The following is a 15,470-nucleotide window of genomic DNA, read 5'->3' as shown; positions in this document are numbered from 1 at the left end:
AACATCTGAAAGCATGTGCATTTGAAAGCATCTGCTTTCAAAACATCATCATTACATTGTAAAATTCTTAGACATTAGATAGATGATAAAATTATTTAGCAATCATTTTACAATGTGGTAGTTATGCTATCATAAAATTACCCTACCGATTCCCTGCTAAATGTGATTTCTTTTCCTAACCCATTATTCTCTCAAGCACAGTGCACACCATACAGTAGTAGGTATTTTCAATAAATGCCAGCAGCAGCCACTTAAAGTGCCAGCTCTGAGTGTCAAGTGAAAGTGTGACATTGTCAGCTTTCTTCTAACAGCAATTAAGCTCTGGATGCAAAAATAAGGAAGGAAAACTTAAATGAAAACCTTGCCTGCAATGCAATTACAACTTGCTTGCAATGTTCATCAACATACAGTGCGAAAGTCATCTTCTATAGGTGGTCTTACAGACAATGAGGTTTTTTAATCAAGTTTCCTTACTTTTTGAGACACAATTATTCAATATTTGGGTGTTGATAATGCTGTATACTGATGGAGACTACATGAAATGAATTGGTTCCTAAGGCCCTCCTGGACTGTACTGATATTGCCACTTCTCAGGAAGCAGAAGAGTAAGAGATCTTCACATTCATTAGGAACAGCAACCAATCAACCCCCACTGTGAAATAATTCAAACACAAAGGGAGGGTTCTGGCTTCCTCTTAGAGACATGCATTTGCATGACACCCAACTCAATGGTGACAGAATACTTTTAGTTGACAACAGTAGTTCTGCCTGCTGCACAGATTGTTCTGGGCATTCGGTATTGATAATGGCAATGCCAATTCTAAGAAAAATAAAACACATTAAATATTATCTATAAATGTTCTTTTCATTTGCAAATCCTAATGTGTTCTAGGCAGAACAGTATTAATTCATTTTACACCCATGTTCAGTTGATTGGCCCAACTTTTGGATGCTGAAGGCAACTGTTACTTCTGCTGTGAGCTGGACCAATGTAGCTTTTAGTAACATTATACTTAGTAGAATAAACTCTACCAAACATAATTCTGATAATAATAATGATAATCCATATCATTAACTTTTCTACTATTCTCATTAAAGCATGCACACTAACAAGATAATTGGGCTGGTTCTCTTCTGAGCTGTATTTTGGGAGTTCCTTGTAAAAGACCTGAGCTGGCATTAATTATGTACATCTCTTTATGTGGGCTTCCTGCTGCTTCCTATCTGCAACGTACATACTGGCTGAAAAATCCTGGTGGGAGGATTCCTAGTGCTGAAAGCAATAATCATATTCCAGTACTGGTGGCTTTATCAAGTATCCATGCTGGGCTTTTTGTGCTGTTGTTTTTATTACAGCTGCTCCTTTATGGCCTATCCAGTACAGGAGTTTCAGAGGCCAAGCTCAATACAAAACATATAGGAAGCGGCAATCTCTACTTTTAGAAGTTCACAAAACATAGCTACACGTGCAAGTGAGATCTCCAGATAATCAGCAGCACTGAGACCTGAGGCATAAAGAAACACGGACTTGCCAATATGAGTTGAAAAAGATATTGTAACATCCTAAAGAAGCTGTGGAGCACCAGTGTCCCTGTAGGGAATTCTGTGTCTGTAGCAAAAAGAAGATGTATGATGTCACACCTGCCTGGTGAACTGATGTTAACTCATCTCAAGTTCTCTCTGTCATGTGGTCCCTGAAGATGGGCAACTGTGTAAAACATTGTTCTTTTCTGCAGGACAGGGCAAGCCTCAGCTTCCATTTTCCAATCTAAGTCAGAAAAGAAGTCTGCGGCCAAGCTAGAGAGTGAACACAGACCTCCTGAGCCGCAGTTCAAACTGCATGTCCAAAGGTCATATTTTGCTTCCCCTTTGAATAGCAGTCTCATCCAGCCTTCACTTTCTTAATAATTGGTCATTTGTAATCTTTGCAGAATAATCAAACATTTTGCTCTTTCTAATGAAAGATCATCTAATTATCTTGTCTAACAGCAAGCATCTGCCTACTTAAGAAGGAATCATCTTGGGACATCAGACACAGTCATTACAAGGCCAAATGTAGGTGAGGCAGGGAACGGAGATACTCTGAGATCAGAGACTATTCTTGCTAGCTAGAGAAGGTGATTCATCGGGAAATGTTTGCGTAGGCTCACAGATAAGAAAGACATGTAGGCCAGAAGCACAAATAATTTGGGTTTGTTTGTCTTAAACTTGATTTTTGATTTTTTTGATTTTTTTTTTTTCCTTTTTTTTCTTTGTGATGTTTTTAACTATCGGTTCAGATTGCTCTGAATGGAACACTAACGTAAATGGTGAAAGAAAACCAGAAGTACTGAATAGATTCAGCTGGAACAGCCTCACTGATTCAAGAACCCTTCACCGAGCCCTATCCCAGTGCCAGGTTCTGGGGTGGCAGGGTGAGAGCACAGCTGGTCTGGGCAGCAGCGGCATGGTTTCCATGCACTGAGGGTGAGAACCATGCTCCAGCTGAGATCACACCAGGACAGCTTACAGAGTGAAGACTGTCCCTCAGCTTTCCCACAGCCACCTGTGCTCAGTGCTCTGCGGGATCAGCATGCATCCCATAGAGGCATGTGACCTACACGGTATGAGACTCAACGCCAGGGGTGGTAGGACTGTCTGACCTGGAATGACTGTGTACTTCCATCCTTCCGTTGGTTAGAGGGACAAGGCGCTGTGCCACAAGCACGGCTCTCCCGACAGCACACAGACCTGCTCAGGTACAGCTTGCTCTGTGCAAGCCAGATCCCAGCAGCGGGCGAATGGGCCTCTCTTTGTAACATTAGCACCCTCAGCACTCACACCGTCCCACCTCGGAGGGGTTATCAGATGAGAAACATTCACCACACGATGAAAAGTTTTTGTCTTTTACTTCGTTATTTCAGGAGCGTCGACGCGACACGCAGCCGTAATGAAGCAGGGTAACAGCCACATACAACCCATAAATCACAAGGCAGACATTATTAATGCCAAATTCCTTCTCCTTCCTACCTTAAGTCTCCCAGCGAGAGCCGCCGGACCGAAACAGAACCGCCCGCCGGCCCGCTCTCCTCACGGCGGCGGCGCTCAGCCGTTCCCACCGCCCCTCCTACAGCAACGGCCGCCGCCTCCCGCGCGCCCCCCTGCGGCTGCAGCGCCCCCCTGCGGCGCTCCCGGCCCGAGCGGTAGGGGCGGGCCCGGCAGGCGCCGTCCCACCCCGCGGCGCATGCGCGGGGGCAGGCTGAGGAAGCGGGCGGTGCTAAGGGCGGTCGCGCCTTCTCTCGTCCCGCTCCTTCTCGGGGGTCGCCGCCATGGTGCTGGAGAGCCTGGCGCGCATCGTTAAGGTTCAGCTGCCCGCCTACCTCAAGCGCCTGCCTTTGCCCGAGAGCGTCGGCGGCTTCCTACGCCTCACAGGTAGGCGGAGGCCCGGCCTCCTGCCCACCGTCCTGCCTGCGCCGGGAGCGGCGTTGGGGGGCGCGACGGGGCCGGGGGCCGTTCCGAGGGCTGGGTCCTGCGGCCGGGCGGGGGCTGCCGCTGCCGAGTGGGCTGCGGGCTGCGGGAATGGTCCGCGGACATTCCGCTGCCGTTACGCGGTTACAGAAGGAAAGGTGCCCGGCAAGGGCTAGGATGCGCTGTGTGGGTAATGGGAAGCAGCCCGAGGAGGCTGTAGGAAGAGTGAAGCGTATCGGCCTGAACTGTCCGCACAACGTGGCGTGCGTGCCCGCGGGCCCCAAACCTGCTTCTCCCTTTGCTTAAAAGGGTAAAGATAGCGTCTGCACGCAGCTAACAAGCGCCACTGGAGAGAGCCCCATCTGGGAGCCTGTTACGTAGCGTGGAGTGGTAATGCAGGCAGAGCCTCTAATAAAGGGGTTGGTTTGGTGATAAGAAGCGAGGGGAGTGCTCCAGCCAAACAGGTGGGAATAGAAAAGGGCCTCCAAGTGTGGAACCGACCCCACGTGTTCTTCCTGCAGCACTGAGCTGTGTGACTTCAGCAGTGCTGCAAAATGGTTTCACTGAAAAGCAGGCTTGTGTACGTGTTGGAGCATGTTCGTGCTCCTTGTAAATGTAGAAGTTGTGCTGCCTTCCTCAGGACAAAGAAACCTGCTGCTAATGAACTGTTGCTCCGTCTGGCACGGCTACTTTCTCATTTGGAAATGCTGTCAATTAAAAAGACAACAAAAAAACTCTTCTGAACTTGGAGGAGAGTTATACAGCAAGGTGCAGGACAGGGCAGCTTGTCAGACCCTGAGCTTTTGGTAGTTTCCCACTTAACTCATTGCCTTTTAACCTCAAGCCCTAGTTATGATTTGCAAAGCATAATAATACCTGCGCTTAGTCTCACCTTGTTGCACTTTCTCAGAAGTTTCTGTAACAAGATGAATGTGCGGTCTCTGGGTTTGTTCACACTGCACAGGAATGATAGGACTTTATTTTAAAACCTCTGTTCAGAGTGTTTTTCAATAGGACTAGCTTGCTGCTATATTTTCCCCCTGCACTGGTAGGTACTTGCTTCAGGGACCTGCCCCACACACTTTGCTAGCATTCACTTTGTTCACAAAGGCAGACCAGAACCCAAACTGGAAACAGCATGGTGCTTAACTTTTTCTTAGTGCTTTTATGGACTCATTCTATAAACCTCTGTTAGCTTTCAGGCTGGTGCAGCTTCGGTTCCTGTAATGCATCAGTTTTAGAAACAACTGGCAAGAAAGTGCAGGGATGAACCTTTCCTGTAGAGTATTACTGTTAGCACGCTGACTACAAACTCTGAGGCACCTGTTGTGTGTTATGACCTCGCCAGACTACAGTGGAAAACTGCTTGCTCAGAGAGGGTGAGACTTAATATCCTGTGCAAAACTTCTGAAGGTAAAAGCAGGGAGGGAGAAGGGAAAGAATCTGTGTGACCTTGGGCTTGAAAGTGGATATCTGAATTATCACACTGCTGCTTAGATGCCTCTTCCAGTTTCTTGTAGCTGCTTTGCCTTTCCCTTCTCAAGTTCTCAGAAATGAATTGAGTTGTCTCATGCTGGCTTTGCCTTTTATCCTGGTATGTTTCATTAGGCTGGAATACTAAGTAACTCCAGATTAACATGTGCTAGCAGTGAGAAAAGAGAAGTTTAAGGTCTCTGAGAACCTGTGTGCTAGTCTCCTTTCCATGCTGCAGCCCTGTGAGGGATGTCTCAAACTTGGTGTACATCTTAAGAGGGACTTTCATGTGACAAGCTGCTGGGCAGGAATAGGACAGTTTTGTGGGTCATCTTTTACAGTGCTGAGGAGGGTTGGCACCATGAGGATGATCTTCAGAACCCATTTGAACAATTAATCTGTCATCTGCAGAGTGACTCTACAACTACATGAAAGGAAGTTGTTGCAAGGTGGGGGTTGGCCTCTTCTCTAGTGTAACTAGTGGTAGGATGAGGGGGAATGGCCTCAAATTGTATCAGAGGAGGTTCGGTTTGGATGTTAGGAAAGATTTCTTCTCATAAAAAGTGGTCAGGTGCTGGAATGGGCTGCCCAGGGAGGTGGTGGAGTCACTGACCCTGCAAGTATCGTAGTATCATCATAGTATCATAGTATCGTGCGAGTTGGAAGGGACCTTAGAGATCATCGAGTCCAACTCCCGGGATTCGAGCCCTCTGTGTAGCAGAGCGGCACTTCTACCACTTGTGCCACAGGGGGAATTTGAACCCGGGCCTCCAGTGTTGCAAGCAGCAGCTCTTCCACTGTGTGCCACCGGTTCAAGAGATGCTTAGATGTGGTACTAAAGGACGTGGTTTAGTGAGGAAAATTGGTGGTGGGTGGATGGTTGGACTGGATGAAGTTGGAGGTCTGTTTCAACCCTGGTGACTTTATGATTCCCAGTCCTTTGTGTTTAATTTGTATAGTAGCCACAGAGTCCTTAGAGTTGGAAGGGACCTAGGTCATCTAGTCCAGCTCTCCTGTAGTGATCAGGGACATGCACAGCTAGGTCACGTTGCTCAAAGCCTGGTCCAGCCTGGCCCTGAATGTCTCCAAGGACAGGGCTTCCACCACATCTCTGTGCAACCTGTTCCAGTTTGTGGGAGGCAAAGGGACAAGGTCAAACTCTTTTCAGCAATGCGTGGCGACAGGACAGGGGGAAATAGCCATAACCTGAAGCATAGGAAGTTCAGCACAAATGGTGCATAAGAACTTCTTCACAGTGAGGGTGATGGAGCACTGGAACAGGCTGCCCAGTGTGGTTGTGGGGTCTCCTTCTCTGGAGATGCTCAAGACCTGCCTGCATGCCTACCTGTGCAACTTGTTCAAGGGATCCTGCTTTGCAGAGGAGTTGGACTACACGATCTCTAGATTAGAAGTATGCACATAAGTCACTGACTAGTGAGGACAAAACTCTTCATCAGTTCTCAGTGTGATACAAATGCTAAATAATAACTGTGATAAGTAATACCCTCATACTTCCTATTCCCACTTGTTTCTAGTTTCCTTTCTAAAATGCTACAGCTGTCATCTTCCTCTTTCACTTGGATGAACCCAAGTGGTTAAGAGTCTCCCGCAGAAGTGACTAGTGGCCTAGTGAATTGTCCTGTTGGTAGGCTGGAACTCCCTGAGATGGTCTGTGTGTCTGGTTGGTATCATTTACTTCTTAGTTTCAAAGGCCTAACACAGCTCACAAATGCTTTTGAGATGTTAAGTCTTTTCTGATACTGGCACTTCAGTGAACCAGCAGATCATAGAATGGGGGTTGTGTTCATTTGGTTGGGTATGGTACAGGGTGAGAGCCTGGCTAGCTGTCTTTGCAGATTCTTTTCTCAAGACAGTCTGTGAGAAGTTTGCCTTATGACTCCTGTCATTATTCTGTGCTTTCAGACAGTGGGCAGGGAAAGAACTAAATAAGCAGCAGTTGGTGGGACTGTGTTGTCTGTTTTAGTCCAGAACTGAATGTTTTTCTCTATTCAGGTGATTCTGATTTTCTTTTTTTAATGAGCTTATTCTCCATTTTCTTCCAGGAGGGTGGAATTGCTTAAATTTTTGTCTTTTATTTACAGTAATGACAGAAAAACAGGTTCTGCTGTTCAGGAAGAGCAGTAATTTACACAGCATTGAGATACTTCTATATGTTTCTAGTTAGGTTTTTTTTTTTTTTAGGGACCAGTGATGAATCATCATCAGTGACATAGATGATGGCATTGAATGCACCCTCAGCAAGTTTGCGGATGATACCAAGCTGAGTGGTGCCATCGATACACTGCAAGGAAGGGAAGCCATCCAGAGGGACCTGGATAGCCTGGAGAAGTAAGCCTGTGTAAACCTAAGGAGGTTCAGTAAGGCCAAGAGCAGGGTACTGCACTTGGGTGGGGGCAACCCCAGGTATTTATACAAACTGGGTGAAGATGTCCTTGAGAGCAGCCCTGTGGAGAGGGACCTGGGGGTCCTGGTGGACAAAAAGCTGGAGATGAGCCGGCAGTGTGAGCTTGCAGCCTGGAAGGCCAGCTGTGTTTGGGGCTGCATGAAAAAAGGGGTGGCCAGCAGGGAGAGGGAGGTGATTGTCCCCTTCTACTCGGCACTTGTGAGGCCCCATCTGCAGTACTACGTCCAGGCCTGGTGGGGACCCCAGTACAGGAAGGACGTGGAGCTCTTGGAGTGGGTCCAGAGGAGGGCCACTATGATGGTCAGAGTGCTGGACGACCTCTCCTATGAGGAAAGGTTGAGGGAACTGGGCTTGTTTAGCTTAGAGAAGACTCTGGGGAGACCTCACTGCATTCTTCCAGTACTTGAAGGGAGTTTATGGTTGTTTATGAGGGTGGACAGTGATAGGACAAGGGGGAATGGTTTTAAACTAAGACAGGGGAGGTTCAGGCTAAGTATTAGGAGGAAGTTTTTCACACAGAGGGTGGTGGCACACTGAAACATGTTGCCCAGGGAGGTTGTGAATGTCCCATTCCTGGAGGCATTCAAGGATGGATATGGCTCTGGGCAGCCTGGTCTGATGGCTGGTGGCCCTGCATATGGTGATCACTGTGGTCCTTTTCAACCCAGGCCATTCTGTGATTCTGTGATTAGAGCCCAAAACATGTTGAGGGAACTGAAAAAAGAACAACAGAGACCAGTCTATTGTGGTTACTCATAGGAAATTCTGTAAAAAATCATTGTGCAGAAGAACCACTGCAAATTCAAGTGTGGAAGGACTGTGTTTAAAGTTCTTACGGCACCATGATCATTTAAACAGCTGAGGTGTGTTCTCAGATAAGTGCCAATAAGCATGGATTTCACTTGAAAGGCTGTAGGGAGCCCAAAGAGCACTGAACCGTTCCCACAAAGTATTTTCATTACATGGCATACTTCAAGAACATTCAAACTGTTAAGAGAGAGCCACTGTGTTATATGTGGAAAGGTGCTAGCATAAGTGTTTGCTTTATTGCTGTTCTAATTTTATTCCTAATATGATTTGAGAGCTCACAGTCTACCTAGCATCTTCAGCTTTGTTCTATTGCATTTCCTTTCTTGTGCACCTTAATCTTGAAAAACAAAATGTAGAACAAATTTTTTGTTACGTTCTGATTCTAAATCGTTTAAAAGAGGATCTTGATTGCAGTGTCTTCTCTTACAGAGTGCTCATGCAGCTCCTTGTGCTCCAGCTCATTCAAGTTCTTTGTTTTCTGAACCTTCTTTGTTTTCTAATGTAAGATATTTTAACATCCTTATAACTTTCTGAAGAGTCAAAAAAATAGAAGGATGTTCTCTCTAATGCTGCACGCATACTTCAAACACTGGAGTATTGTCACAGCTTGCTTTGTTGGAAAAGCTTATCCACCTTTAAAGTAGATCTTCTGGCAGGTGCTGATGTTTTCTTTCCAAGTTCAGTAAATCTTTTTCCAACTCGTATGTCTAGATTTCTAATGACGGAGCAAGGCTGCTATGTCTGCAGGGGATACTTGAATTTCTTATGTGTCTTTAGAAGTTTCTCAGCATGGTAAAAAGCATTCTCTGTGTCTTGACTCACCTAAAGGTACTTAGCCCATCTCTGGACTTTTTCTTTCTGTATGTGCATTGTAGAAACTGGTTGCAGATCCCTGAGCAAACAGAGCTCTGAAAAATAAAGCACCAAAAAACTGGTGAAGGCTCGCTAGTGCTTATTTCACAGTCTGTATCATACCTGTATCATACCATATCATTCTAAACAAAACTTGCAACAAATCAAGCAAGGAAAACTTCTAAGAAGGTAAAAATCTGAAATAAGCAATAAACAATTGAATCATAAAACATATGGGTAGCTCTTCATATATAGAATGTAAGATAGCAGCGTTGAATTTTTTTGTAGCTTCACATGGGTAGCCATGCCCACACTGCCAGTCTGTGCTGGTTGTGACTGCAGGTGAGCAGAACTGCAGTAATTTTGGAGTTCCTCATGTCGATACATCTTTTACTTGTTTTGAATTTATTCTCTTCCACTGAGCCATTTTGTAGAGTGTTAAAACTGAACTTGAGATGAGACTCTGTGAGTCCAGTTTGTACCTCAGCTACGATAAAACCCAGATTTTTACCTGGAGCTTCTTTTGTTTTCTGATGTACCTGTGGAGTCTCACCTGCCTTCAGCCCTGCTGACTCTGCAGTCCTGTCCCCTACCTGAAGTCTGAACTGTTTGAGAATAGCTGATGCTGCACTAGACTGAAGCGGTGCCAAGAGCCAGTCTAAATTCCTCCTGTCTTTAGTTTCAGAATGGCTGCGGTTATTGCCTTTCCTGGGTGTGCTGGCCTTGCTTGGGTACCTTGCTGTTCGTCCGTTCCTTCCCAAGAAGAAACAGCAAAAAGATAGCTTGATTAACCTCAAGATCCAGAAGGAAAATCCAAAAGTAGTGAATGAAATCAACATCGAAGATCTGTGTCTCACTAAAGCTTACTGCAGGTGTTGGCGTTCTAAGACGGTAAGATAGCTTGTTGCTACTTCAGGATGAGAGGCTGGAATTTGCAGTGTTTTTATCAGTTTTGTGGTGGTGAATGGCAGCAAGTTGGCCTGTTGCTTTTCTTTCGGGGTGGGATAGGCTTCTGCTTTGTGAATTGCACAGTTCTTTCTTTTCTCTACTGTAAACTTAGTTACGTGCAGAGAGAAACTGTTGAGTCTCGTAAAATAGCACAGTATGGTTTTCCTAGAAATATTTAGAATTTTTTTTCATATTAGAATGAAAATGGGACCTGTGTTTACAGAGAGCATATCCCCAGAGCAACTAATTGATGGCTGCTTTAAATAGTCCATCTCCTGAGTCAAATAAAGGGAGATGGGTATTTTTCATCTAGTTTCTTATGGCTGTTCTGACATCACTCTGGTTTTGGCTTCTTTGGACTGAATGCTTTCCTGCTTTAACAAAAAAAATGTACCCTCAACCTTAGAAGGTTTCTGAAATTCTGTCCCTTCAGAAGAAGCACTTCAGCAGAGAATCAGTTTTGCTTAAAACAGCACTTACTGGCTGCAAAAAATTAAATCTATTAAGAACACTTTTACTGGCTCCACAATACACTGGTAGCTGTGGTTGCTGCTTTGTTTAGAGTACTTCCATGGAGAAGGCTTTGTCTCTAACTTGATATCTGAGAACAGCTATTTGAGGATCTGACAAACTCAATTACCTGTTAGCAATGTGGAGGTTTGCTATTTTTTCTTTCCCAGGATGAAGGGATGGGGGGGAGGGGGCAGGCTTTTTTTTCTTTTTGGCTAGTAATGTCACAGGTCTGATGGGGAAGGGAGTTCGTTGAAATGGGGCATAGTAGGAGGAACTGTCAGCTTTGATAATGGTTTTCAGCAAAGGAAGAACTGAAGATCACTTTGTAATTGCTGTACAGAGGTGTACTAATCTCTCACATTTGTTTTCTTCCAGTTCCCTGTCTGCGATGGCTCTCATAACAAGCACAATGAATTAACGGGAGATAATGTAGGACCTCTAATACTCAAGAAGAAAGAAGTATAGCAGATACTAAATCCACTTGATCATGATGGATGAGTCTTTTATATCATAGTAGTTGCAAGGAGCAGCGTTTTATTATTCTGTGATTGGTATGATTTAGTCCAATGATTGCTGTAGTTTTTGGGGTTTTTTTTGGATAAACTCCATTTAGACAGTGCTCGATCTGTCACTGTTTTGATACTTTATAAGAACTATTATGACTGCTTTGTAAAACTGTAAAGTAACTATTTCTGTAAATAAGTCATTTATTTCAACAATAAAATGACTTCCTACAGTGAAGCCCTTTTTGTATGAACATGCGGTAACAAAAAGGTCACTACTTCTAGGTAAGCAGGTCAACAAGGAACGTTGCCCCTTTATTCTGGGCCCCTGTTCATTGTTCATACACGTGTAAGGAAACAGATTTGCTCTTTGAAAGTTCACTTGCACTGCAGATGTTCTTTCTTTTAGCAGGGACATTCATAGGAGGAGTTGGCTAAATGACAGAACCAAAAAAGTGAATTAGAACCGTGTTCTTGGCTTGTTACTGACTCAGAATGATTATTAGGGCAAGTCAGAACTTTGCTGTGGTATGGCTTAACTTCAGATATAGGAAAGTAATTACTACTTATTCAGCTGTTAGACTCCACATTAATTCCTCTAAAGTGCTTTATTCTTTAATGAAAGACTGTTTGTTTAAAAGTAGAACTTCAGATCCATGCCCCAGTTTTAGACAATTGTCTGAAGGGAAGATGTTGACTATTCTTTAACAAGCATTTCATTTGACCTGTTCTTAAGGAGGGGGGAAGCCCCAGAGCAGCACACTGTTTCCAAAGCTTATCATCCCAGTGCTGAAACAGAAAGTGAGTCAGGAAGCAATTCTCACATAATGGTTGTCAAAGCAGCAGTGGAACTAATAGAGACAGTCCCCGTGTTTTCAATAGGTGTGGTTCTAGGTGCTTAAAGCTCTTAACACAACAAACAGTGGCAGATTAGGATGTGACTGTGGATTAAATTACTGCTTTTACAAAGTATTGAAACCCACAGTACAGTCTATCTTTATTTAAATGTTTCATGGGAACCTTATCCTAATGAATGAAAGCAGCCTGTAAACACTGCTGTATTAGGATCTAACACTTACAAAGAAAGAACAGTAACACAAATGTCTTGTCCTGTGCTCTGTTTTCACTCTTAGATGCAATATACTGAATGCTAAGTTCAATTCCTGGGTTCCATGGAAAAAGTGATAGGTGAAATTAAAAAAAGCAAATTCACAGCCCATTACAGCAGTCAATTATTATATACAAATCTTTATGTACTTCCAGCTTCTATCAGGATAGTCTCACATTCAAATAATTTCATTTCTTTCTGTGTACATTGATCATCTTTTCCACTTTGACAAATGCTGTTAAGGTAAGTGGTACAGCAGAAGCGATTTTTCTCCCACAAATCTCCTTTAAGAAGAATGGCAACGTAATGTTTAGCTTCTTGACTCCACCTCTCACACAATCTATGTAATTATTTTCCCCCTGCTTTCTGTTTGATGAAACTACTGCTAAACTGCCTGCAACTGTGGCTACAAAAACACACCGTTTTTGGTTTGGTTTTGCTTATGGCTCTATGGAAGTGGAATGTATCTGAAGTACAGTTTGGGAACAGTAGGGCTCACAGTTCCTTTTAGAAAGGACGTATTAGTAGTTTCTACAAGACTGTAAGCAAGATGGATGACTGTCTTTTTTTACAATTTCCTTGCATTTCAAAACGAATCTGTGAAGGGAAAACTTCCTCACGTAGCCTCAGTTAAAGACAAGGTGAGTCCCTTCTTCAAGGTGGTTTTGGAGCAGCCTTAGGTGCAGCAAAGAGCCCTAACAAGGGGATTGTGCGTTATTGTAGGGTAGTTTTCATACTCTTGGCATTAAAAAATCCATTTACTGTAAGTGCCTCTTGCAGAAGTACAGCTACAAAACTGAAGTAAATGAAAGCTTAACACTGGCTGTAGTGTTTTGGCTGTAGAAATTTCAAACAAAGAACTGTTCTGCTTTTGTTATCAAAGTAAGAGTTTGGTTTCACCTACCTGCCAGGTAGAAATAGCTGTGTAATGGATTCACGTCACATCAGTCTGAGAAGAGCAGCAAAATGCATCCCAAAATGAAGGAGGATACCGGAGCCCTTATCATCCTCTCTGATTTCAAGAGTCCATGGAAGCCAGGTGTCTGTACCTACACTCACCAAGTAAACAAACCTTTCTTGGACTGCTAAGTTCACAGCGCTGAATAGGATTGGCTTATCTGAACCTGTGCTGTTTGCAGTTTGGATTCTTCATCTGCAAGAAGTTTTGCTCTTCATTTAACATTATGTCCTTTGGAAGATGGATGCAAAAAAATACTACTACTACTACTGAATCCTTTAACAGTTAGCCTGTGCTCTAAATGCAAGTCTTTGCAGAGAAACAAAAAACACCACTTAATTATTTGTTCAGATTATCTCTCTAAAGTCTGTGAGTTAAGCTGAGGACTGAAGTGTCTGTGAAGCTCTCTGTCTCAGGAGTGATAGAGTTGAACCTGTTACCTACTAAGGTGTGCTGGGTAACATCTTGGCACTGGGTGACTTTTCTACCCTTAGTTGGAAGCTGCACACAAGGGGATAATAGCAGGGATAAATACCAGGACGCAGGTGGCAGAGCAGATCTTCACTGTCCTGATGCAGAGTCAGGGAAAGCATGGTATGGCATATCATACCATGGTGCCTTACTCTACTAGAGCAATATTAATGACCTTTCTTTTCACTACGGATTTGAACGATCACTGTAATGAACTACAAATAAGCCTGCAAAACAGACATACTTAGAGAAAGCTGCCTGACTTCTTGTGTCAACTATTAGCCAAAGCAAATGTGACTGAAGCACCATCTGGCACAACATTTAAAATGCAAAAACTATCACTTACCATTTTGTAGCCATGCTACAGCCTGAGCGCGTCACAATTAGTTCTAGATATCATCTAAATTCTCTAGAATGTTCAATTTGGCTGCAAAAGGAAGAGAATACAGTGATGATATTATTATTTCATCCCTGGCTCATGCTACTCCCTGCTTCCAGATGGCCCCTTTCTGTCTTTCCCATATGCTGCCTGCTCTAACTGCCCGCTGTGTGTCACTTGCTGTGCTGTCAGACTGTTCTGCTGCTGAAGCTCTTCTGAACCTTCTGGATCTGCACATGCATGCAGTGCTCAGTACTCTCTCCACCTTGCACTTGTGCTTATGTCTGCATGCCAGTGGGACTCCCCCAGTTACAGTCTACTGCACGTTGCACGCTAATTTTAGTTCCTCCAAAAGAGAGACTGTTTGCTGTGGCATAAAGATTTTATGGACTTGAATTTATGCATTATGCATGAATGATTTCATGGCATTTCATTCAAAGGGAGGTGGCCTTAGTTGTCACAACTTCACCTGTGCAAACTCTTTCAATCAACTGCTATTTAAAAGCAGCTGAAATTGTCACAGTCCTTATTTAAAATGTCTCAGCCCCAGTATAACATTATGACACAATGTGTTTTGTTCCTTTCTAGAAGGCATGGAGAGGAGCATTGCAAAGCATTAATGCTTTTCATTTTAGATCTGCAGGACTGTAACAGCTTCAATGCTATTCTTGTTCCCAACTTAATAAAGGCTCAGGGAAAGGGGTCTTGTGACAAATACGCTCAGTGGTGAGGAGAGTCGAGTTTGATTTATAAGACAAAACCACAGTTGAATCAGTGCAGCTATTCAGGGTCTCAGAACAGTGGAGGGAATGATCCTGATGACTAAATTGAGTGTGAACTAAGAATAAGGGAACACGATAGATCCAACTTATGAGATGCTGTTAGGATGGTGAGCAAGCATTAGAGGACACCAAAGGCTGTTTGTCAGAGGTTTGCATACTTATGGTTGTGTTCAGATTTAAAGGGCCATAATGCTTACACTGTTACTGAACACATTCCAAACATGGTGCAGTGATCTCTCCCTGAAGGAGTGTTCTGGTTTTTAAAACACTTTATAAAAAAACCCCCAAAAAACTATATACAGCTTCTCCTGCATGTTTTACTTACATAGAATGTATTATTTTATAAGCAGACACTGATGAACTAACAGCACACTCCCTCACTTTACCAATAGGTCTGCAGATGCTACACTTCCCAAATACAATAACCTCCTTATAAAACTGTCCCTGTTTAAGCAACTGAGTACCTCAATAATGCTCAGTAGGCAGGAGGGGCACAGAAGTCAGTGGTTGGCATAGTAACCATCTTGTCCAGCGCTGGAACTGTTCACCAGTCTGTACAGTTTGAGAGCACCTTCTGTTGTCAGGGAATGAGCACGGACCGAAGACTGTATGTTCCCTGAAAGCAGAGAGAAGAGCAGTATGTATGGTCAGGAAGCCTGGAGAAAATGAAATAATAGTTGTGCTTGACAGCTGTTAGGGGAAAACTTACCCAAGAATTTCCTGGTGTTTATCATTGTGCTGGAACTGCAGGCCACAAACCTTAAATATTTTTAAGAACTTTGCTTTCTGGCTAGAACTAGT

General features: G+C 43.9%; 1 protein-coding gene and 1 long non-coding RNA gene across 2 annotated transcripts; one reads left to right on the top strand and one right to left on the bottom strand.

Annotated features, from left to right (window-relative positions):
- Nucleotides 1-3,223: 3,223 nt before the first annotated feature.
- Nucleotides 3,224-12,903, top strand: CISD2 (CDGSH iron sulfur domain 2). Its single transcript, XM_072335586.1, has 3 exons — nt 3,224-3,411; nt 9,687-9,898; nt 10,844-12,903. The coding sequence occupies exons 1-3, from the start codon at nt 3,309-3,311 to the stop codon at nt 10,931-10,933; spliced, it is 405 nt and encodes a 134-aa protein (XP_072191687.1). The 5' UTR covers nt 3,224-3,308; the 3' UTR covers nt 10,934-12,903.
- On the bottom strand, nt 8,972-15,273 carry LOC140251610 (uncharacterized). Its single transcript, XR_011903437.1, has 3 exons — nt 15,134-15,273; nt 13,855-13,935; nt 8,972-9,063 (listed from the first exon to the last, which is right to left on the bottom strand). It is a non-coding gene; the product is annotated as an uncharacterized lncRNA (long non-coding RNA).
- Between the last annotated feature and the right edge of the window lie 197 nt (nt 15,274-15,470).

Source organism: Excalfactoria chinensis, chromosome 4 (genome assembly GCF_039878825.1).
Source record: "Excalfactoria chinensis isolate bCotChi1 chromosome 4, bCotChi1.hap2, whole genome shotgun sequence".
NCBI lineage: Eukaryota > Metazoa > Chordata > Aves > Galliformes > Phasianidae > Excalfactoria > Excalfactoria chinensis.
The sequence above is the reverse complement of the archived record's forward strand: the minus strand, read 5'-3'. Positions and strand labels throughout refer to the sequence as shown.

What these genes read in the sequence shown, in the direction of transcription:
- CISD2 (XM_072335586.1), top strand. Translation starts at nt 3,309, where the DNA reads ATGGTGCTGGAGAGCCTGGCGCGCATCGTTAAGGTTCAGCTGCCCGCC. An exon ending in CGGCTTCCTACGCCTCACAG is followed by an intron (nt 3,412 to 9,686) that starts GTAGGCGGAGGC and finishes TCCTGTCTTTAG; the next exon opens with TTTCAGAATGGCTGCGGTTA. An exon ending in GGTGTTGGCGTTCTAAGACG is followed by an intron (nt 9,899 to 10,843) that starts GTAAGATAGCTT and finishes GTTTTCTTCCAG; the next exon opens with TTCCCTGTCTGCGATGGCTC.